Source organism: Lissotriton vulgaris, chromosome 2_1 (assembly GCF_964263255.1).
Source record: "Lissotriton vulgaris chromosome 2_1, aLisVul1.2, whole genome shotgun sequence".
NCBI lineage: Eukaryota > Metazoa > Chordata > Amphibia > Caudata > Salamandridae > Lissotriton > Lissotriton vulgaris.
The window spans coordinates 1977589710-1977613288 of NC_141687.1; the positions used below are offsets into that span (position 1 = coordinate 1977589710).

Below are 23579 nucleotides of genomic sequence, written 5' to 3' on the forward strand. Positions count from 1 at the left end.
TGGTCCAAATAGTTTTAAACACCCATCACCTATAGGTGAACTGGTGCCAAAGAAGTGGTCCAAAGTTAAACTTGCGGTGTCCTGTTAACAAAGCTACCAGACCTGAGCAAAGTGCCTTCCTCCAAGGACGCTCCGCGTCTTTTCATGTACATTTGAAAACGGTTTTCTATACATTAAGGCTGACTAGCCAAAGGTGACTGAATTGAAAAGAGAAGGCACCTAGCTGAACAAGCATCAGAATCATCTCAGAAAACACAAAGACGTTAATATGCATCCGGTTGTTTTGTTGCCAAAAACTCTCCTCGCAGGGTATTCCAGCTGATAGAAATGACGTCACAGTAGTATCAAAGAAATGCCTTTGTTGGTACGCTCCAGTTCATCCATGACATCACTGTAAGTCTAAGATGAGGCAAAAGGGTCATAAGTTAAAGGAGGCGGCATTATAAGTCAACTAAACAGTGCATTTGTTGTAATACCAAGGTGGGCGCACCTGTAAACTTCCTTTTTCCCCTGGCAGTGCATGTAAACCCCCTTACCGTTCAAAGCTTGGAAAATAGACCGGCCTTCCATGAACCTCTCCCAGACATGCATAGAAGGGTTCCACATTCGGAGCAGACTAACCTGCCACAGACATGTATTTTTTAGGGGGGGGGGGGGGCGGGGATGTCCCCTCATCCTTTCCCAGGAATTGGCACACATAAGATATCTTGACTAGTAGGATTAGTAAAGTATTTTTAAAAGCCAAATTAGTTTAGAATATATGCAAAATAATAATGGCAAATTCTCACCATTATTAGGGCAACACAATATGGAGAGCATACATTTAATGAAAAGATATTACACAGTATTCTCAAGAATTCCCGTTTCTCCTGGATCTCTTTATAACAATTAACATCTAAAAAGTTTGCCATCATAAGAGGTGGAGGACATCATTGGTGAGGGCAGGATGCCCTCTGCTTGCAAAGCCAGGCCCGACTCTGAGATATGAGCTCATGATCAGCCATTGTCCTTCAAGCAAAAAACTTTCTGCATTAATGTTCTAGTTAGGTGAATATGTCAGTGACAACATTAACGTTTTGTCCAAAAAAAAAAGAATAAAAAAAAAAAAGCTGAAATTCACCAGTTATTGTTAGCAGAGCTAACTATAACTTGCGCCCCTGCCATGCACTGCGAGTGATTTCAAATATTACATCACTCACATGTTCTATGACATCACATACCTCTTAAACTGCATATGTCTATGATGTCATAGAACATGTCATGAGTGATGTAATATGTCAGGTCATAAGCAGGGCATGGCAGGAGCGCAAGTTATAGTTGGCTCTGCTAAATATTTCTTGTGCTTTCTGTGTTTTTTTTTAGTTCAAAGCGTTATGTTGTCTATGACCTATTTCCCTAACTTTAACGTTACTTTTCTGTTTGGGTTTTACAGGGAATTTCTAGTTTGTTTTTTTAGTGACATATAGTAATATTTTATTACCATACGTAAAGCCAACTTCCCGCAGCGCAGGACCTGTCCTGTGGCCAAATCTCCAGTAGGCAGCCATCCTCACTTATTTGCATATGGCCGGGTCCAAACTGAGGTGGCATGGTGGATGGAAAATGATGGATTGGGGTGCGGCTCTGAGCGATTGCCAATGACTGAGATTAATTCAGGCATTCCATCCATCACCTCGTTACAGAGGAATGGTGGGCGCCAATGCAGAATAATATATAAACACGCAACTCGCCTGTATTGTCTGAATGCACTGTTCAGGACTAGATAGTAATAAAATGGGTGCAATTTAATTTAATGGTTCTTGCACCAACTTTTGAACCTTGTACTGACCATAGCTAAAACATAAGATCATTAAAATCACAGGGAGCAGGTACAGAGTAAAAACACCTTATAAAGTTAGAAATCTTAGACCACGCTGACACTCTGCGCAATACTAATGTAAAATAACTCCTTGCAAGAATGTTCAATAAAATTATCAAAACGGAGAAATTGCCTGTAGTACGCACTTTTATTCCTTCTCTCCTGACGAACGAATTGTGATGAATATTTGTCCCTTTTTAATCTTGTTAATGACTGCTCCTTATAGATAGTAGAAGAAGAAACTAAAAAGGAGATTGAAGAGAACAAACGCTCGTTGGCTGCGCTCGATGCCTTGAACACAGATGATGAGAATGATGAGGAGGAGTACGAAGCATGGAAAGTCAGAGAGTTGAAACGTATCAAACGAGATCGTGAGGAGAGAGAAGCGTAAGCCGTTATCTTGTAACACTTTTTACTAAAGTCTTCATTGTTTTCTATGACATCTAAAACTCGCTTACAAGATATGATAGGAAATTCTATTTGCCATCTTTGTCACAATGAGAGTAGAAGGCAACGTACATGAAGAAACCATTAAGAATGACTGTGAAATATAGAATTTCCTGTGTTCAATTACCTTGATTGTGTATACTCCTGTTATCATGGACACCATTTTCCATTTCTTACAAGTTGAAATGTACTTAGCCTAGCATACCCAAACTGCATTAGTTAGCGAAGGGAAAGGCAAAGACTAGGAAATTGCGCCCCTGATGACATGGAATCATAATCTAATGCTTGCCTCTTGACACTTAAGTAAATGTTGCATTTCTTGGCAGCCTTACGCTGCTGTTGCAGGTGAAGCATTGGAACCCTCAGCAATCCTATTTTGTATTATAGATGCCCTGCTGAGCACATGATTTACTATTGAAAAAATTCCTTTCCAATTTATGAGAACTATTTTGGTATGAAATTGTAACTGATTACTTAAGATGTTTTTTGGATGTGCCACATACAACTGACAGCGAAAATCTAAGGGAAAACGTAGTTGCAGTGGTCCTGTACTTTAAACATCTTGTTACACTGAGGTGTTGTGGAAGTCTTATTAAACTGTACTCTGAGCCATTCATGAAGCTAATCTAGTGCTTCCAATAGTTATTTACTTTAAGCTAATTATTTCCCTCAGCTCCTAATTCATCCTCGCTGTCCTATTTTTAGTATTCCAAACTGATATGGACCACACTCTTTCTTGACAGGATTGAGAAAGAGAAGGCTGAAATTGAGCGCATGAGGAATATGACCGAGGAGGAGCGTCGGGCTGAGCTGCGAGCCAATGGCAAGGTCATCACCAACAAGGCTTTGAAAGGCAAATACAAGTTCCTGCAGAAGTACTACCACAGAGGAGCCTTTTTCATGGTATGGCATATCGGGAGGTTTCTTATAACTGGCCAAATGCCTTCAGTCAGTGGCTTGATTATGCTTTAGGGCAAATTGAAACGTATTAGAGCTGTGGAGATTGATGGTGTTTCAAACAGCTAGGCTCCAATTAGCAAGTGTGTGATGTGGACAGTAGGCCTTCGTTTTGTCGTTTTTATTTGTAATTAGTGACTTTATTTGTGAATGAATCCTATCTATTAGGAATGCTGCACATATTAACATTTAGTCCATGGTCACAGCAAGTGTATATAGATCAGTACCTGCTTGTGTTGAATAGAAAAGTAAACTGCACACATTTACATTTTTACACTACACACATTTACAAATAAGGGCAAAGGGAGGTGATGGTTTGCACCAGTTCTTATGGTTCCAATTTCTGCAACTCAACCACTAGACCACATTTCATCTCCATACGTCAATGATTGACTGTGTAGGTTTGTGCTGGATCATCTAAAAAAAAAATACACAGTGTATTGTAGAAGTGGCCTTTTCTGTTTTTCATTGCAGATTAAAAGATTTGTTTTAGGCAGAATGTGTTAATCATTAGTCTGAGGCAAAAAATAGGTAGAAGCGTAATTAGATTTTGGTTTTCTTTTCATTCATGTAAGTAAATAAGCTTTATTTCGATATAAAAACATATCATAAAAGCGACACATTACATCAGTTAAAAAAGCATACTTTAAGACGCTCAGTACAATGACCGACATAATCAGCATGTAGAATTAAAAAACAATCATTGGTTTGAGAAAGGGCAAAACAGGAAAAGAACATATTACTGAATCAACAACTTTTTTGCAGTTCTTATACGCCAAGCCCAACCTAAAAATTTTGCCATACAGCAGGCAAAAAAGGGTCTTGCATCTGTGCGCAATATGCGTAGGGCTTCCAAGTGTGATCTCGTTCCCAGGCTCCTGCATAGGGGCTTCATCCACATCCTTCTAGGCAATGCATAAGCGTTGCACTCGAACAGCAAGTGCGCAACAGACTCGACCCTCAAGTCACAGAAAGGACAGTATGGTACAGTTTGCAAGGGTGGTTTCCAGGTGGAGGTAAACTGGCCTAAGGGGAGTACCCCCACCCTAAATTTGATGTACAGTGATCTGTCGCTTGAGTTATGGATTAAATCCAAATAGGGTTCCCTATAAGGGAGCTCTTTGACTAGCAGAAACTGGGCGACAGACTTACAATGATTTGAGTTGCACATTCTCTCGTTGTCCACCCATGACCAATAGGCCTTCTTTAAAATTTGTTTTGAAGGTGCTGATTTGTTGTCCCAGGCATCGCCTAGACCCAGTTTATAAAGAAGGCACTTGACCTCCCTAAGCCAGGTAACCTTATAGCAACCCGGAAGGGACAGAAGATCATTTAGGGCATCTGCATAGCTGCGGAGTTCAGGGACGTTCCATATTCTGGACCATAATAAAAGGGGGCGTAATCTGGCTTGCTCACATATTGGGCGGGAGCCCGCATCTAGCAAAAGGGGGATTGTGGGGGTGCTGTGGGGTAGCCTCAAAAGATCTTTGTGAAAATTGTTATCGAGGGAGGCCAAGGTGTCAACTCTCTGTATACCCCACAGTTCTGCGCCGTATAATGCTGCGCTCACAACCCTTGCCCTGTAGATGTCTAGGAGTGCCCCAATAGGTTTTAAGGATGAGGCACGCTGTTCTTTGAGCAGGGCTCCTGCTACCCTCTTATGAGCCAGAAACACCTTTTGATGGTGTGCCTTCCAGCTCATAGAGTCGCAAAGACGTATGCCCAAGTAGTCGAATTCTTTTACTCTTTCGAGAGGGACAGAGTCTAGAACGGGGGGAGCAGCAAATTTCTTGGGAGGGTTAAGGACAAGAAATTTGGTCTTACCTATGTTTATAGCCAGACCCTTGGTGTCGCAGAAGGCCTTGAAACTAGAAAGCAATTTTTGAATGCCCACTGGTGATTTAGAAATTAGGAGGGTATCATCCGCAAATAGGAGCGTCGGGATTTTCTTTCCTGCCAGGGAGGGTGCATCCGATGGGTGTTGAAGGAGGTGCTCCACCACTCCGTTAACGTAGAGAGAGAACAGAGTGGGGGCAAGCACACATCCCTGGCGGACGCCCCTATTTACCGGGATACGAGATGTTTTTTCCCCCTGGGTGCCCCATCTAATTTGGGCAAAATTGCTATCATGGAATTTTATGAGCAAGGCCAACAGATATGGCGGTAAACCTAACCCATTGAGGACATTCCATAGTAGTGCTCGTGGGACCAGGTCGAAGGCTGTTCGCAGGTCTATAAAGACTAAGTACAAACTGCCCCCTCCCAGTACCACCACTTTCCAATAAATCATTAGAAGGCGAAATGTCTGCTCTATGGTACCTGTCCCCGTTCTAAAGCCAGCTTGAAAATCTGACAAAATCCGATTTTCTTCTGCCCACTGCAGGATCCTGCCCAATACCACTTTGCCCGCAACCTTTTGAGTTGAGTCCAGCAAACTAATAGGGCGATCATTTGCTGGATCGTCCCTACAGCCTTTCTTATAAATAGGGACGACTTCAGCACCCCTCCAAGAATCAGGGAAAGAGCCACCCAACAAGACCTCATTTAGGAGGGAAGCGATTAATCTACTCCACAGTGCTGGATAGGTCTTAAGCAAATCGCCCGGGATCCCATCAGGGCCTGCAGCCTTATTAGGTACAATGCACTTAATTGCCCTTTCTACTTCCTGACTAGTAAATAGACCGTCATTACATGGAAGGTCAACTATAGGGTTGAGCAAAGGAGCCAGATTTGGATGAGATGCCCCCAGAGGAGCAGAGTATAACTTGGAGAAGTGGGCAAGCCAGACATCACCAGGGATATTGCATGTTATCTGTTGATCTAGAGGCTTATCCCTGGCTCTTAGCAGATCCCCAAACCCTTTGGCGTCTTTCCTAGTACTCGCCTCTACTAGCTCCTGCCAAAAGTTTAGATCGTAAGCCTCCTTTGCCTCTGCCACAATTTTTTTGTAGAGTTTCCTCGTAGATCTTATTCTAACTGGATCTTTGTTCTTTACTTCAGAAATGAGTTCCCCCTTCGCAGCTCGACATTTGGCGGAGTACCACTTATCTCTAGCCCTGTGAGCACCTTTCGAACCCACCCTGGTACTCGGTTGGGGAATAATAAACAAGTCACTCAAAGTCACTATGGTCTCTGTAAATAATGGTAAGGACTTTTTGCTGGTGGGGCTCAGGGCGTCAAGCCTAGGTTCTACCCCTAACAAGATGGAGCCGGCTTGAGCCATCCTTGCTTCGTCCGCTGATACTTTTGCCCACTTTAGGCGCCTGCCACAGTTTGAAGGGACGATTTCGTGGGATGTTTTCCACTTATGTTCAGACATGGCTGGCTTCCCATCCTGCCAAGGAGAATTTATGGTTAGGGAGAGGGGATTGTGGTCACTGTCGCAAGACACTATAACCTCCATGTCTTGGTGAAAAGGCCAGGGATTAAAATTGAGCATGATGAAGTCGATTCTGGAGGAGTGGCCCGTCCTGTTGTATGTATGGGCGCCCATAGAATCCGATTTAGAGCGACCATTTGCTGGTCTCAGTTTATGTTCCAGGCAAAGGGCATTAATTTCGATCGCGCTTTGTGTCCATTTAGGGATCGAATCTAGGGTCAGGATAGGGATACCTCTCCTTGAGTCTTCCTCAAAAGTGTTCAAAATGTCTTCCCTGGCCAAGGGCTCAAAGCAGCAATTAAAGTCGCCTGCAAGAAGTACATAGGAGTCAATATTACAGGTAGCTAGGTCGCTGCTTAGGCCTGTTGAGGTTAGACGTGATGCCCCACCACTAGCACCCCTCAAATAGATGTTGAATACTTCTAAATTCCTTTCTCCTTTGCGATGTATTGTTATCCACTGGAGATCAGGAGATTTAGTGGACCTTTGGGTAACACTCAAACCTAGCGCAATGCTGACCCAAATGAGAAGTCCGCCAGACGGGCGACCTTTGGAACCATGTTGTTGGACAGCTGGAACAAAGTAGGTTGAAAAACCTACTCTGTGTCTGGGATCTTGGCACCAAGTTTCCTGTAGGAGGCAGATGTTGTAGGGTTCTAGAAAAGCAATCCATTCAGGATTATCAAAATTGCGGGCAAGCCCTGCCACGTTCCAGCTTAGGATCTTTATCGACGGCACACCCGGGGTAAACTGGTTGGATGGATGAGTAAGTGAACAGGAGTTAGTCACAACCCCTCTAGACATCCTTAAGGGTGGCTCATCCCGCTGGTGGTTAGGAGCCATAACTGCCCCGGTCAGCTTCCTCTCTGCTACAACAGTTTGGGTCTGTGGTCGGGAAATCATACAGGGTGGATCCAACCGGTCTTCCAATCCTTGAGGGTCTAAAGTGTTTGGAACCCACAGCCCCCCGTCAATAACCAAACTATTTGAGATCCCTACTGGGCCTACTGGGGGGTCAGAGGTTAGAGGTTCCATTAGCCCTAGTGGTGATGGTGATAATACATTTCCCAGTTGATGTTGAGCAGGTTGCCTAGAGAGTCAATCCACCTCCTCCAGTCCACCAAATCTATTTGAGGTTGGCAGGCCATTCCAATGTTGGGGAAATTGATTATAATTGTTGGAATGGCTCTTCCATGGATGGTGTTGTACCAGTGTCCAGTCATCCATCTGGGTGTGCCTGGGCCTGGGACGGGGTGGGTAGAAAAAGGACAGTGGCCTAGGTATATCAGAAGACCCTTTATTACTAGGCCAGGAGCAGATGTGCTGTGCCGTATGTGGATCCTCAAAGGTCACCACTATACAGTCCCCAGGACTGGTTTTCTTTGTTGGACCCACCCAGGAAGTTCTTCGAACCATCAGGACTCTGCTTCTCCGGCCATTAGGGATTGGTCTGTTTACGTTGAGCCAATACATTATCTTGTTTTTCAGCGACCAATGATTCTCGTGTTGGCCAATGCCGATCTGGGGGACACCCGTCAGCACAACCACATAATCATTGGCCTCTGGAGGAAGATCAATATACCCCCCTCTAAAATTATCCCTTACAGGAGGGTCCTGGGCCTCACTGGGGTTGGGTTTAGGGTGCATGCCAAGATTAAAGTTTTCTGTTGGCCGTGTGGAAGACCGTTGAGGAGCCTTAGGTTTGGTGGAAGCGGGAATTTGATCCACAGCCACGGTCCTCGGTTTGGGAACCGGCCGTGTAGAGGCTGGTACTGGGAGGGGGAGTTGCTGAACTTGAGGAATGGGGGCTAACGGTATTGGATCGGCTGCAGGAAGGCCCTGGTTTTCGAGACTTCTCAAGCCGAGAGTGGCCAGGGCAATAATGCTCTTTTCCATCTCGAGCAAGTTGTTTTCTATCCGTGAGAGTCTCAGGTCAAGGGGGGAAAGGAGCTTTTTTAAGGTTTCCCAAACCAAGTCTATGAACTCCTTATCATTCTTACCCAACCCCTCTGCCTGTAACCCCTCATCCTTAAAGGTGGTTGTAGGAGAAGCAGCAGCAAACCCCTCTCTCCCTCCCTCTTTTAGTGGCTGCGTCTTTTGGGTTTGCTCAACTATTGCGTTAGATGGTGGTACACTTGACAATGACAATTGTTGTGCAACCGCAATTTTCGCCTTCTTACGGGAGTAGGCAGAACGAGAGCGGCGCTTTCTTTTGGGTAGTTTACCAACAATGGTGTTCAGGGATGCCAGGGGTAGTGGATTAGGAATAGAATTCTGAACGCGAGAAGCAGCGGGTATATTAGCTTCATCTGCGTTAGGGGGATGCTCTGCCGGCTTAGGGGAGATGGAACGGATCGGGGTCTGATGGACATCAGCCTGTGTAACTACACAATGGGGAATGGCAGGACGCTCCGGAGTAACCGAAGCAGCTATGTGGCCTAGGGAAGATTTTTTTGAGAGTGCAATGACTTGGGACAGTCTTCTAGCAGCTACTAGTTCTAAAGAGACCCGGGTTTGGAGTTTAGATATTTCTTGGTCGATAGCTATATTTGTACGGGTAATAAAGTCGTCCATAGGGCCGCTAATCTGCGGACCACCCTTGGAAGCCTTACTCCGTGTTACCCTGGTACTCATATCTTTAGAACAGAAGAGTGTTCGCAAATCTAGGAGACAGAGTGGAATAGTAATAGAGACAGATTATCTACAATTGGGCGTAGTAGGGAGCGACAAAAAATGGCGAAAGAGGGTGGCCCAGTCCAGTCCAGTCCTCTCAGACCTCGAACGGCCTCAAACGGCCCGCTCTTAGCCCGGTCTTCGCCCCGAGCTGCGTCCCGCGCTGCGGGAGTCAAAAGGTGTTATATAGGGGACGTGAAAGGCGGGGGGCAGGCCAGCGGGGAGAGCGGACCGGATGCTGTCTCCGTGGTCTTGCAGGGACTCCTGGTCACTGAAGTCCCCGCACGCTCGCAGCCCCGCCGAGCCACTCACCCTTCCTCCGCCTTCCTGCTCCTGTTGCCGGTATTAAGATGGTCTGCGCACTCCCGTGCGACGCGGCACCCGCGGAGCGGGTGCGGCTAGGTGTTAGCCTGGAACTTGCCTCTTAGGTCAGGAATGAGTGTTCGCAACGCCTCTGTCAAGCAAGGAAATGCCCCACAGGTGATAGAAGGAGTCGCCTTATGACTCTCAAGGAAGGCGGGGGGCGGGCCAGCGGGGAGAGCGGACCGGATGCTGTCTCCGTGGTCTCGCAGGGACTCCTGGTCACTGGAGTCCCCGCACGCTCGCAGCCCCGCCGAGCCACTCACCCTTCCTCCGCCTTCCTGCTCCTGTTGCTGGTATTAAGATGGTCTGCGCACTCCCGTGCGACGCGGCAACCGCGGAGCGGGTGCGGCTAGGTGTTAGCCTGGAACTTGCCTCTTAGGTCAGGAATGAGTGTTCGCAACGCCTCTGTCAAGCAAGGAAATGCCCCACAGGTGATAGAAGGAGTCGCCTTATGACTCTCAAGGAAGGCGGGGGGCGGGCCAGCGGGGAGAGCGGACCGGATGCTGTCTCCGTGGTCTCGCAGGGACTCCTGGTCACTGGAGTCCCCGCACGCTCGCAGCCCCGCCGAGCCACTCACCCTTCCTCCGCCTTCCTGCTCCTGTTGCCGGTTTTAAGATGGTCTGCGCACTCCCGTGCGACGCGGCACCCGCGGAGCGGGTGCGGCTAGGTGTTAGCCTGGAACTTGCCTCTTAGGTCAGGAATGAGTGTTCGCAACGCCTCTGTCAAGCAAGGAAATGCCCCACAGGTGATAGAAGGAGTCGCCTTATGACTCTCAAGGAAGGCGGGGGGCGGGCCAGCGGGGAGAGCGGACCGGATGCTGTCTCCGTGGTCTCGCAGGGACTCCTGGTCACTGGAGTCCCCGCACGCTCGCAGCCCCGCCGAGCCACTCACCCTTCCTCCGCCTTCCTGCTCCTGTTGCCGGTTTTAAGATGGTCTGCGCACTCCCGTGCGACGCGGCACCCGCGGAGCGGGTGCAGCTAGGTGTTAGCCTGGAACTTGCCTCTTAGGTCAGGAATTAGTGTTCGCAACGCCTCTGTCAAGCAAGGAAATGCCCCCATTCATGAAAAAACGTGCTACAGTTTCGATTTTGGGCAACCTGTATATGCGGAGTGTAGAGTTTCTATAAAGTGCCTGTGTAGTAGTGTGTTAGTATGAACCGGTCTATCTATATGTAGTCTAGGGCAAAGCAATGTGGGAACTTTCCATCACAGAAATATTAGGTAAATATGTGACTTTAGTCAAATTCTGATGTTTGTAGGGAATTCTTTCTAGGAAACCATTGTTGGATCTACTCATGACACACCACCCTAAACTCCTTGGAGCCTAGTTTTTAAGAAATCTTTGGGTTTGGTATGTTTCTCTGGGAGACAGCCAAACCCGGTCCAAAGTACCGCCACTCCCCTCATCACAGGAATGGGTCAGTTTGCACAGCAAAATCTTGATGTCTCCACGCTGCATTTTGGGGTATACGTTGATGCAGACTATAGGCCCAGCCTCACATATGGGGTACTGTTTTTTATATCACGAGTAGAACATATGTGTAGAACATATGTTATCAATTGAATATCTCTTCACATTTTGCTTCTAAAGGCAAACCACTGTGCAAAATGGAGAACATTTTGCAAAATGCCACCTAAATCTTGATGTTCTGGATAACTCAAAATTTAGGAATTGCACAAATTACCCTCTTTCCTTAAGTCAATATCTTGGGAACACTTAAACTGCATAGATTTCCTTCATCCTAATTTTTCTTTCATTAGATTTTACCATATGAATTGATGCATAGCCAATCCAAAACGAAAATTAATTATAAATTGCTGGCTCTGGTATTCAAATATTTCTAACAAAGACTGTCTGTCCCTGAGACCTGAAGGGTGTGACGGAGGTTTTGTAAATCGGCAACTGGGATAAAAAATTGAAGATTAAAGATTGTAATGTTGTGGTATTTTTCTTCCATAATTACATTATTTTATTTCAACAAGTAGTTTTTTTGGACAAACTGTTTGTGATCTACACAAATGAGTGACCATGTTGAATTCCGAATTTTGGCTACTTTTCTGAAATGTATAGCTTTTGTAGTTCACTTATTGGTTTCACACACACGTTCAACCACAAACTACAAATAGGTAGAACCACAAAAATAGACCATCACTTCAAGAAATGCAAAACGTTTGGTTAAAAAAAGTTTTTGGAGGTGTTTTACTACTCTACCTGTACCTGACAGTTGAGATGATGATCTTGGTAGAGCAAATCTCATGTTGGTGCTGAAAAACCTCTTAACATTTTTGCACTGCACTTTTCCCCCCACATTTCAAAGATAAAACTAAAATGTTGCTGCATTTTTAATGATTTTCTCTGTTCCCGCCAGGAAAACGGCAACCCCTAGGTACTTTTAAAATCCAGTCGCTGCACAGCCTCTCTGTTCCACTGTTTCCCTCCCAGAAAATCCCTATTGTTGCATAACCACGACTAACCTCAGGAGATTAACTGAGGCTTGGTTTAGGCCCTCAAATGAGGACTTTACTTTGGCTGGGCTCTTGTTTGGGTGAAATGCTGTTGTAGTACAACATTGGCGGGAGAATTTATTTTTGTGGCAGTTGTTTTTTGAGGGCTTTCCTCCCCCAAAAACAGGCTCTATATCTTGGTTCATTGAAAATGCCTTCCTCCTTTTTTGGGATATTGTGTGTGACCTCTGAGTGACTATATGGTAGTATATGTTGTGCGAATGAATGCAGTTTGGGTTTCACCTATATTTATTTTTGGTACGCCGTATGAAGGTAATTTCCAATTGTGATCTGTTACTTCTTAGGATGAAGATGAGGATGTTTATAAGCGTGATTTCAGTGCTCCGACTTTGGAGGACCATTTTAACAAGACCATCCTACCTAAAGTCATGCAGGTAAATTTGAATTAATCATTTTTCTTTTTCTTCATATTCACATGTGAGTTTTATGTGGTGTACCTTTGCATGAACTGTTACGTTTTCATTGCTATTGTATGGAAAATACATTCATCAAATGTTTAATTCTAGTCTTTATTTTGGTGGAACCATTAACTTGATCCCCAGTATCACCAACAATGATGAATCAGTTTTTAAGTCTGCTTGAAAACCATATGTCACTGTTAATGTGCTGCACGTCAGGAGGTTTGAAGTAGTGTAGTTAATGTGATCTCCCAAAGCATCTGATGTTTATTTCTTCTTACAACAGAAGTGCCTTTTTAAGTCTTTTAGATGGGTTAATTTAAAAGTACGATGGGAACTGTATTGCTCTCTTCCTCTATACTGATGTAATTCACATTTGTGCAAAATTGAGAAGCTAAATTTAATTTCCCGTTAAGGCGCCACACAGGCAAGTTATGTAAACTGGTCTTTTGAGTCGTCCATTCTTACATGGGCGCAGCTTCTTTTTTGTTGAAATCAAGGACCAGTGAAACTCTTTAGTATGCATTCTGCTGCAGTGGCACTAGCAGATGTTTTGCGCTGCATATGATTCACACAACATGATGTTGATCTTCATTTGGGTTGCTAACATCTGATTTTTGTATGAAGCTGAAGATATTGAGATCCAGTCTGCACATCTGTGTCTAGGCCCATCTTTCCCGGTTTCTCTTCATATTGTCTTTAGTCAACGTAAATGGAGTATTTTAATATTTTGGTCTCTGTCCCAAAACATTTGGAGGCATGTTACTAAGATTTAAAAGTTCTGCCGAGTGACGTACTTCAACTTCTTTTTGGGTGAAGTTGATATTTGGACTTTTCTAGAAAGTTGGCTTTCCTGATCTTTTTTTATTTTTCTTCTTAGGTCAAGAATTTTGGACGCTCCGGCCGAACAAAATATACTCATCTGGTTGATCAGGACACAACATCCTTTGACTCTGCTTGGGGGCAGGAGAGTGCACAGAACACAAAGTTCTTCAAGCACAAGGCAGCTGGAGTTCGAGATGTGTTTGACAGACCAACAGTCAAAAAGAGAAAGACCAACTAATTTGTAAAAGCTGCCTTTCCAGAAAGTGTCTGGACAGTTGTAACCACACCACTTGCAGACCCTCTTTCTGAGATGCAGAAGATCAGACTTTAAACTTGTTCTTATTCGTTGAAGAGTATTGGATGCCAGATTGATTGCAATTATGGGACCTCAACTGTTTTTTTCGTTTCTTTTATTTGAGTAAAAATGTCCCTGTCCATCCCAGAATGGTGCAGATACAGTACAAGTTTTTTATCCCTTATCTATTTTGTTTTTTTTCTTGAATTGGCCCTAGTTGCATTCCTGCAGAGTATGTTGTGGCAGATTTGTTTTACCTTTCGTGAAAGAATGTCCTTCATGACGTTCAAAATAACATCTTCATTTGTTGCACTTGTAGAAAACCTAGTGGATGTGCAGTTTCATGTAGCTGAAACTATGGTGGAAGCTGGCCTTGTGAATTCCTATTTATAAAATGTCCACAGCTATGTTTTCTCTTAAAAAAGAAAATACCCATGTTCCTTCTTTGTATTTCAAATGATTCCCTTCTAACTTGAGCTGGATTTAATTGAGAAATAGCTCCTCTACTATCCCAGGCACACAAGGACTGCATTATTGGTATATTGTTGCAATATGTTTGTACATTACTAAAGTTTTCAAAAAACGTGTTGATTCAGGCCTTGGATATCGCTCAACTAATATAATTTGTAATGGGAGCTTGTGAGGGAGGAGTAAATTGTCTTGCATAACAACCTTTTTTTGTATTCTCTGCAGTTTGTGACATTTTGTTAGTATGTGCAAAACAGACTGTATGAATTACTGGGCAGTGGATGTTTGCAGTATGACATAGGCAATATAGTTTGCCTTCTTTCCAATGTAGCAATAAAGTATTCCAAGGACCATGCACATTTTCGATTACCGCTACAACGCTGAATTATGGTCCACAATATACTTAAAAGTGGTTTTAAAGTGAAAAACGACTATTCTCCTAAAGGAGAAAAGCCAATCCCTTTTTCTTCAAATTAAATTTCATATGTCACAGTATGTATTTGTGTGTTTTTGAGACTGGAGCCAATTAATCTTTCCATAGATTTTAAAGAAAATGACGACTCCTGTTCACTAACTCATTATGAAATATTTTCAAATGCATTTTAAAAATGCTTAACGTTTTTTTTTTATTTATTAAATGACAGTAGGATTAATCCTTGAAAGAGTCCAGGATGCTTCCAAATTGGCAGTCTCTATTGGGTATTAATTTCTGTTTTTGTTGCAGGATAAAGTTCGACAGACCTTTAGTTCCCTGTAACATCTCAAGCAATGAACCAATGTCCACCATTAGTCATCAGGCGTGGCTGTAACCCGTTTGTTTTTTACTACCACACATGGAGCTTAGAGGAGTGGTGTTCTCATATAGATGCCCAGTAATGTGTTAATTTTTTACAACAACCGTGCGTGTGATAAGTAGCTGACCTCACTTTTCCCCTAATAGTTGCTAAATACAAGATGATGTGCCCACAAAAGCTTTGTGAGCATTCCTGGCTGACTCTTCTTAAAGCCAGAGCAAATAAAGTGTTTTACTTTGAAATAGGCATGTCCATTCTCGCCTCAACTTAAATTGAGATCTGCATTGCTGTTCAAAACGAATAAAAGTAACTTCCTCAACTGCTGTCATACTGGCAAAGGGACACTGGCTGGCTGCAGAAGAGATGCTAGAAAACAAAAACACATTCCTAAATCATATATAGAAAAGTGAATTATTATGTGGTGTGGCTGTGAGACCTTACCATGTAATAATACCACAATGTCTATCCGGTCCAGTTATGCTCTATAACCAAACCTTCAGCTCAGTCATGGGTAGCTGTGGCATAGAGCAGTCTGGCTTAATTAAAGAAGTATGTGTAAAGCATTTAGAAGTTCCAAAACAGCCAATACATTACAAATAAACATGACAATAAAAATCCAGCACCAGTTTGTAAAAAATGGTCTATTTTTATCTTTAGATAGACACCAAAACGACAAACTATTGAAGGAAACCGAAAATAAGATTTTTTAAAGTTAAAATAAATCCCTGCAGGTGACCTATCAAACTGCAATAAATCACTGCAAGCAGCTAAGCGGGTTTTGGGCAGCAGGCTAGAACGGTTACTAAAACTCATGGACGGGCCACAACTGGTTGGGAGCCAGTCCCGGAGACCACTCGGGTCCTGGGGAATAGTTATTTGTTGGTTCCAAGTTTCAGGGTCTTTTCTGTATCCTCTTCTATTATGGCATTTTAGCAACGTGCTCTTGATGCTGTTGCTGTGACTAACAGTGAGTTTTCTATGGCCACCCTGTGATCCATGAGCGTCGGGTGTTACCGGCCGCAGGACTCTATCTCCCGTGATGCACAAGTGGAGTTCAGTGCAAATTAAGTTGCAACTGTTTTCCCCGGGAACTGTGGTTCCTTACAGGTAAACAAATCTTTCTTGTCTGGGGTCCAGAGTCAACTCGATTTCGGTCATAGATCCAACGACCTTGGGGGTACTTCTAGACAGTCAAGCATCTATACTCAAGCTAATACCAGATGTAATCACTACCCCTCTTATGGAAATCTGTAATACCATTTTCAGCTCCGGGATATTCCCCCCAGCCTGGAAACGAGCAGTGATAAAGCCATTATTGAAGAAACCATCCTTGGACCCCACTGCCTCCGTTAATTACCGCCCTATAGCATGTCTCCCTTTTCCTGCTAAGATAGTCGAAAAACTTCTGAATAGGCAGTTATCTGACTACATTGAGAGTAATCACTTACTATACGATACTCAGTTTGGATTCAGGCACGGCCTCGGGACAGAAACGGCCTTGATAAAAGCAACGGACGAAGTCAGGGTAATTATGGACCAGGGCGGATCAGCAGTACTTATACTGTTGGACCTATCCGCGGCTTTTGACATGGTCGATCATTCCATTCTGATCGACCGTGTCGCATCTCTTGGCATCAACCATCTTGCAAAGGACCTCCTGGCGTCATTCCTATCGGACCGCATGCAAACTGTCAAAATGGGGACTTACTACTCTCCCATTTTTGCGCTTCCCTGTGGGGTGCTGCAGGGTTCCTCGCGAAGTCCCACGTTATTCAATATCTACGTCTTGGACTTGGCGAGGGTAATCAAATCATACGGACTGAGCTTAACCACCTACGCTGACGATACCCAGCTGGTTCTAGCAGTTCACAAAAAATGGAGCAGAAGTAGCCTCAAGATTCCAGGAGGGGATGCTAGCCACCAGCTCGTGGATGACCAATAACTATTTAAAGTTAAACTCGGATAAAACCGAGGTCATGACGTTTGGAAATCCATCTCCCGTCTGGTCGTCCATCTGGTGGCCCAAAGATCTGGGCCCTCCACCACAACCTGTCCCCAAGGTTAGGAACCTGGGAGTGATGGTTGATGACAAACTCCTTTTCAACCACCACGTAAACAATGTGGTATCCTCCTCCTATCTCTTAAAGAAAATCAAAAAATGGATTCCCTATCTTCGTCGAGTAAAACCCTTGTCACGACCTTGATTTTTTCGAAAATCGACTACTGCAACGCTCTCCTTCTTAATGCCCAAGAGAAGGTACTGAATAAACTCCAGTCGGTGCAGAATTCTGCAGTTAGGTTGTTACTCCGGATTCCCAAATTTAAATCAATCACAAACGCCATTCGCCGTCTCCATTGGCTTAGGGCCCGAAACCGGATCAAGTTCAAGGCCCTTTGCGTCGCCTACAAGGCCATTCACAACTCAGGGCCTCAGTTTCTTGTGGATGCCTTCCGCATTTACACCCCCATTAGAACTCTTCGCTCTTCTATGGCCCTTCGTCTTCCTGTCCCTCGGACAAAAACATCATCCTGGGGAGACAGACGTTTTCTTGTGGCCACCGCAAAATTATGGAACTCTCTTCCCATTTCTATCAGAAGCTGCCCCACTCTCCTAATCTTTAGGAAACAACTAAAGACCTGGTTATTTAATCAGTAGCGTCCTCGTTGTTTTAGGCTGGTTACTTACTGTCCTATGCGCCGAGACACCCTAGGGTATTTGTGCGCAATACAAATTTCCCAAACATAAACAAACAAACCTAAACATCATTCTCCCACTTCGGCATCCAGTGGCAGGCAGGCGACCCTGGGCAGTTGGGCTCTCAAGGGAGCAGGTTTCTTTAGCTGTTGTAGTCCTGATGCTGAACAGGGGCCAGCCACTTAGTACTTGGAGTGACTTTTTCTGTTCTGACACAATTGGATTTCTTTTACACAAGTGGGCACAGTCCTCGGTTCCTTTGGTGCAGGAGGTGATTTCCATTTGGCGCAGCCTCTCTTTGCTGGGTCTAGGGAGCAGCAGGGCAGTTCTTTTACCCAGTTCAGTAGTGTTGTGAGGACGGAATGCCGGGTGTGCCTCTTATATACCAACTTCGTATTTGGGGGTGGGAAAGATTCACAAGCCATTAGGACAACAATTTCGTTGTGGCAGCGCGTTGCACTTTCCATTACGTCCTGGGGGTTTGGCCAGAAATCATCCCAGAGTACCCTTTGCCTAAATCCAACATAGCTCAAATCGTCTAGGGTGTAACCAACATAATAAACTACTGCTCCTGAGAAACCAGTTCTACAATGGATTTTACCGCTGTGGAGGAGATGCCAACCTGGCTGCCTACACGAATGAGCAGACCGGCTAAGGTGTAATCATCATTTGCTTTTCTAAGCAGTAGCCTCTCTAAAGCTGGGTCATCTGTGTCCATCTTCTTGAGGAAGTCATACCTCCTCTCTCACTAGCAATTCTTTTATTTTTTTTTTCTCCTGGGAGCACTACACACTTCTTTGTAAGGGAGGAGCCTGTTGCAGGTGACAACTGCTGTAGATAGTAACAAAGGGTTACCAGAGGCAACATAGTGGTAACTTTCTAAAATCACCTTCCTATTAAGTTACCTAAATCCAATCTTAGCTATGAGTGGGTTGAAGGTGATTTGATATTTTTGAGTACTATAATTGGTGGTAACAAACGGAAGTTAGTGTGGTGGCTAATGTAACTCCAGGTTAACGAATGAGGCCACCAGCCTTACTACAGTGAAAACAGCAATAGGGAGTTTTCACTGTCCGGGCACATTTAACATGTGAAGAACATGCACTTCTTTTTTAAGATCTAGCACCCTGCCTTGCGGGGTACAAAGCCTTCCCTAGGGGTGAAATATTGGCCAGTTGTACACATAAAATGAGGGGTCAGAGTACATACAGTGGGGCCTGGACAGAAAGGCCTAGTGGTCGAGAAACCAGCAGCATCAGTCCAAAAACATGGGAGGCTGGTCATACAAAAAGAGGCACTTTCATGGTGTAAAATGAATAATAAACTTTAGTGATGACACTGACATTTATTGTAGTTTCAGGAACAACTATGGCTTCTCTTTTTGACGTGCATGCTTCAGAAATCGCCACTAATTCACTTCCGAAAATCCTTTGCTGAGTTTTGTAAACTGACACAAACTCTGCTCCAACAAGCACACTAGGCAGTCTCCGCAACCTTACAAGTCCTGCTAATGCAGTCAGTGGTGGGAGCAATAGGAAGCCAACTGAAATGTTTCACTTCACTCAGATGCCAGCTGTGAGCCTTCTGTGCCATAGGAATACTGCAACTCTACCAGTGCCACCTACTATGAATCCCCCTAAAAGTGAATCAATGTTGCCCAACATCTGCCATTAAACTACTAAGTCTTTTCCACCACAAGAAGAATGAACACATTAGCTGTGTGGTGAGAAAGTGCCTTCTTTTGTGTCATAATTTTGACATGGTTTCTATTGTAGTGCACCGGGTATCTGTCGAGCAGGCCCCCTGTGCCAGTGCTTCTTCCCTAAAACGATCCCACAATTCGCCCTTCAGGTCCCCTGTAAGTCCCTAGTAAATTGTGCTAGGTACCTTGGACTTGACAGTGGACCCCTCAACTAGGTCATGCAGTCTGTTGCTGCAGCATGCATGGCCTTGTGCAGACAAAGTGGACATGGCACACTGCATGTGTGTCATGCCAACTTGCACTGCCTAAGGCTTAGATAAGTCACCCCTCTAGCAGGCCTTCCAGCGCTAAGGCAGTGTGCACTGTACCACAGGTGTGCCCATACAATATTTAAGTCAATTCTTAGATATTGTGAGTCCCAGGGAAGCCACAGAGAGTACATGGGATGGAAACTTGATAACGAGGTCTCCAGCACTGTGATGCCTTCTCTGAAACTAGGAGTGCTTGGTGCCAAGCTACTCCTCTGAATAAATCAACACGGATGCCAGTGTGGTATTTATTGGCCCATGTACTTACAGGGGCCCCCTGTACACCTACCAACCCTGGTGTGATCACACAATGGCTGTAGGCAGCCTTCCACCACCAGATATGTAGCTGGACCCCTGGGTGAGTCTATGCTCCCTGGGACCTGAAACAATGCACATTCTGGGTGGAGTCATCACACCTCCTCCACCAGGATGTGCACATTGCTCGAGAGGGAAGTTTCAAAGGCCTGCCGCCTTTGTAATGTGAACCCAGCTTCTGCTGCAGCAGATGGTGGCCCCCGGTTTACACCCCCACATTGGGCAGGAAAACGTAGGAAGAATAGGAGGTGTGCACACTTCTGCCAACTCATCCACCAAGGTAGGGGAGGCTAGGTGAAGGACATCTTTCAGTACTGCCATCTTGAAGATGGGGCGACCCCTCCAATCAGGGCTAGGACTATGCACCCTCCCACCGGAGGGTGGCATAATTGAGGGTGTAACCACCCCAGGTAAGGTGCCCATAGGCCCTACCTGCTACTCCCCTAAAACACCCATACATTTAGTATTTAGGTGGCTCCCCAAGACCTGGAACCTAATTCCTGCAGACTTAGGAAGAAGGATGAAGATTGCCTGCAGGGAAGATTGAAGACCCCTACTGACTTGGCCCAGCCCTGCCAGCCTGTCTCCAGCTTCAAAGTCCCTGCAAAGAAGACCACGCCTGTCCTGCAGCCAGTGAATTCCAGAACCTGAGGAAGACTGCTTGCCCTTTGACAAAGACCAGAGACTCCAGAGAACAGCGGATCTGTCCCCAAGAAACCTACACAAAGTAGTCCAGTGCCCTCCGGAGCCGCCTGTCCTGCCCATTCTGTACCCGACGCCTCAGACCAGTGTCCAGGCGGCCCACTGAACCAGAACAGGTTTGCCTAGCGATCAGACCTCAAATCCAGCATTGGCTGGCCTCTTCTGAACTCCACACAGATGCCTGCGGACTGAATCCAGAGACTCCCCCTGACTGGCTCCGGTAAGAAGAATCGGACGTCAAAGGACACCCCTGGGCCTTGGTGAGCTGAACTGACAGTGCCCCTAATACTGAACACCTCAACTCACCTCCGTGCAGCCTCCGGTCCGATGCCTGCAGCCTGTTTGTCAAACCGAGATTCTGCATTGTGCCCTAGATGATGTATTATTGCACCTTGCCACCGGTGATGTAGGTTCGACGCTGCTTTGTTCCCGCCCACCCCCCCCCCACACACTATGCTTGCTCTAACTTCTAAAGCTTGTACCCTGAAACAGATTAGCCTACCTGCAAGCAGTGGGTCTCGGAGTCACTGGTGGTGCAGATTTGGTGCTTTCCTAACCCTAACCCCTGAAGACTGGAACTACATATTGGGTGCTTACCCGAGAAACAGCATTGTTGTTTATCTCCACAGAAGAACATTGAATTGTTTAAAAATTACACTATCCATTTTAGACGGTGAAAAGTATTTTTCCTGAAAAACGTACTTACCTTATTGCAAAGATCTTGGTCTGAAAATAAAACTTAAACAAAGCTTATTTTTCTAAAATTGGTGTGGACCTTCTTTTTGAGTTGTGTGTCCCTTATTGGTCTATGTGTGTTCAATAAATGTCTTACACTCCTCTGTGTTAGACCGAAGGCTACTCGTCCCCACCACCACTAATAGAGCTCTTTGGGTTGGCATTGAGCCCTGTACACTTCTGGGGAATCTCTGAACAGTATAACCACCTAGTGATATGCCATATACAGAGCCAGCTTCCAACAGGTGTCTGAATTTTAGTTGCCATAGGGATTGTAGGTTCCAGACTGTGTGTGGAGCGGGGAAGGGAGGCACTCTCAGTTGAGAGGAACAGGAGTTGAAGGTAGAAGTGTGTCTGCCCTCAAGTAAAATATTCAACCACTACCTATGTGTCCTGTTGTCTCTAAAAGTTGGCAAATAGGTACTTACCTGCCTGTGTTGCTGTTGGAGTCCTCCTGACCATTCTGGGATGTCGGTGGTTCCAGTATGAGGGCAGGCAGAAAGTTGGAAGAACTGCTGTCTATTAGGACGGTGTCAGAGGAAAGCTCACTCGCCTTTGCTGGGTTAGGATTAGTTTGCCGGTTTGGCCACTGTAGACTTTCAACGTTCATGTGTGTGCATTGCTTAGCTGGATTGTGAGAGCTCCTGTGACCGCAGAGTGCTAGAACTACTGCAACTCTGAGCTTGAATCTACATCAGCGTACATACACCATGGTGTCTGTACTCCTCTTGCGAGGTCACGCTATCTACCCATACGTTGCAGCCATCTTGGCTTGGGCAGCGGCATGTTACAGCAGGGCACTCAGTAAGGACTTTCTTTGTGATACGCACACCTTGTTGTGTAGTTGCCAGCTGGTAGTTACGTGCACACCTTGATGATTCTTGTTACAGATGCAGTGATGCGCACAACTTAGTATGGATGCTATCTATTGTGGCGCATACCCACTTGTCAGGTTAAACTCATTGTAGTAACTTCACATACTACTATTCAGTTTGGATCGTTATACTAGACCAAGATTTTGATGGTGCACACACCTTTGTAGGACCTCTTACCGTTTTTTTTTAATTTTAATCAATTTGTGTGTACTCCTAACTTATTTACTAGTTATCTAGCTTAAGGATTGCTTTTGTTGATTTACATACAGTGATGTGTGCCCAGATGTTCAGTCTCATTCTTCCTGACTCACAAATGAAGTGGCCAGAATGGAAGGATTACTTCCATTATTTATTAGCTATAAAAGAAGAAGGGTCTAAGAACTATACTTTATCGCAGAAAAAGATTTTGCCACATATTCTTGAAGTATTGCTCTTCTTTGGACTGAGGTTGATGTCTTTAGACATGCATTGCAAGACAGACCTTTACTATCAGTGTGTAGCTATTTATAGGTATAATTTCTTTCAGCATTAACATGATAACTCACAGACCGTAGAGGTCTATATGACTGATCTTTAAAAAATGTTTTTAATAAAAAGACTCAGGTAAAAGTATGTATCTAGGAAATACAAATCTGTGCAATCCGATGGGGATGTTACAGCGAGTGCTTTGAGAATTAACTGTCCCATACTACATTTAGACCAGAAATCCAGGGACAAACTGACACTTAAGATGAAGACTCGATGTGTTGCTATGACTATTGTGGGGGACTCCAGCTTGCATTGCAAGGATTTTAGGGGATAATTTGCTGACTACTGAAGTTCATCCTGTAACCTTCACGGGTCAAAAGATTCCCATGCTTGGGTTTAGGAACTTGGGGCCAGATGTAGGTATCCAAATACTGGTCGGTAAACGGCCATAAATAATGATTTTCGGCTGTTACCGACCGGTATTTTGATACTGAGATGTAGGGCATTAAAAATACACAGATTCAGTAAATTTACCAAATCTGTGTTTTGAGATGTCGGTAGCACTGTAAACAGGGCTTTAAGGATTCGTTATTTACCACCAACTATTAGTTGGTGGTAAATAACGAATTCCTATGTAAATGCAAATATGTGCATTTACACCTGTGCCATGTGGCACACATATATGCCCTTAGGGACAAGCACTAATCAGGGGTGCAACAGGGTGTCAAAGTGACACCCTGCCACCCTTGACTTTTTCGGTAATTGACATTCAATCCTTGTGGACCTCCAGGCCCATA

At 44.8% G+C, this 23579-nt stretch overlaps 1 protein-coding gene across 1 annotated transcript in view; it reads left to right on the forward strand.

Annotated features, from left to right (window-relative positions):
- Positions 1-14683, forward strand: part of MFAP1 (microfibril associated protein 1) — a 55931-nt gene extending 41248 nt beyond the window's left edge. The window contains exons 6-9 of the mRNA XM_086958184.1: positions 2085-2245; positions 3049-3208; positions 12487-12576; positions 13481-14683. Of these exons, the coding sequence (XP_086814310.1) occupies positions 2085-2245; positions 3049-3208; positions 12487-12576; positions 13481-13663 (594 nt within the window). The 3' untranslated portion in view covers positions 13664-14683. The remainder of the gene's footprint in view (positions 1-2084; positions 2246-3048; positions 3209-12486; positions 12577-13480) is intronic.
- Positions 14684-23579: the final 8896 nt, after the last annotated feature.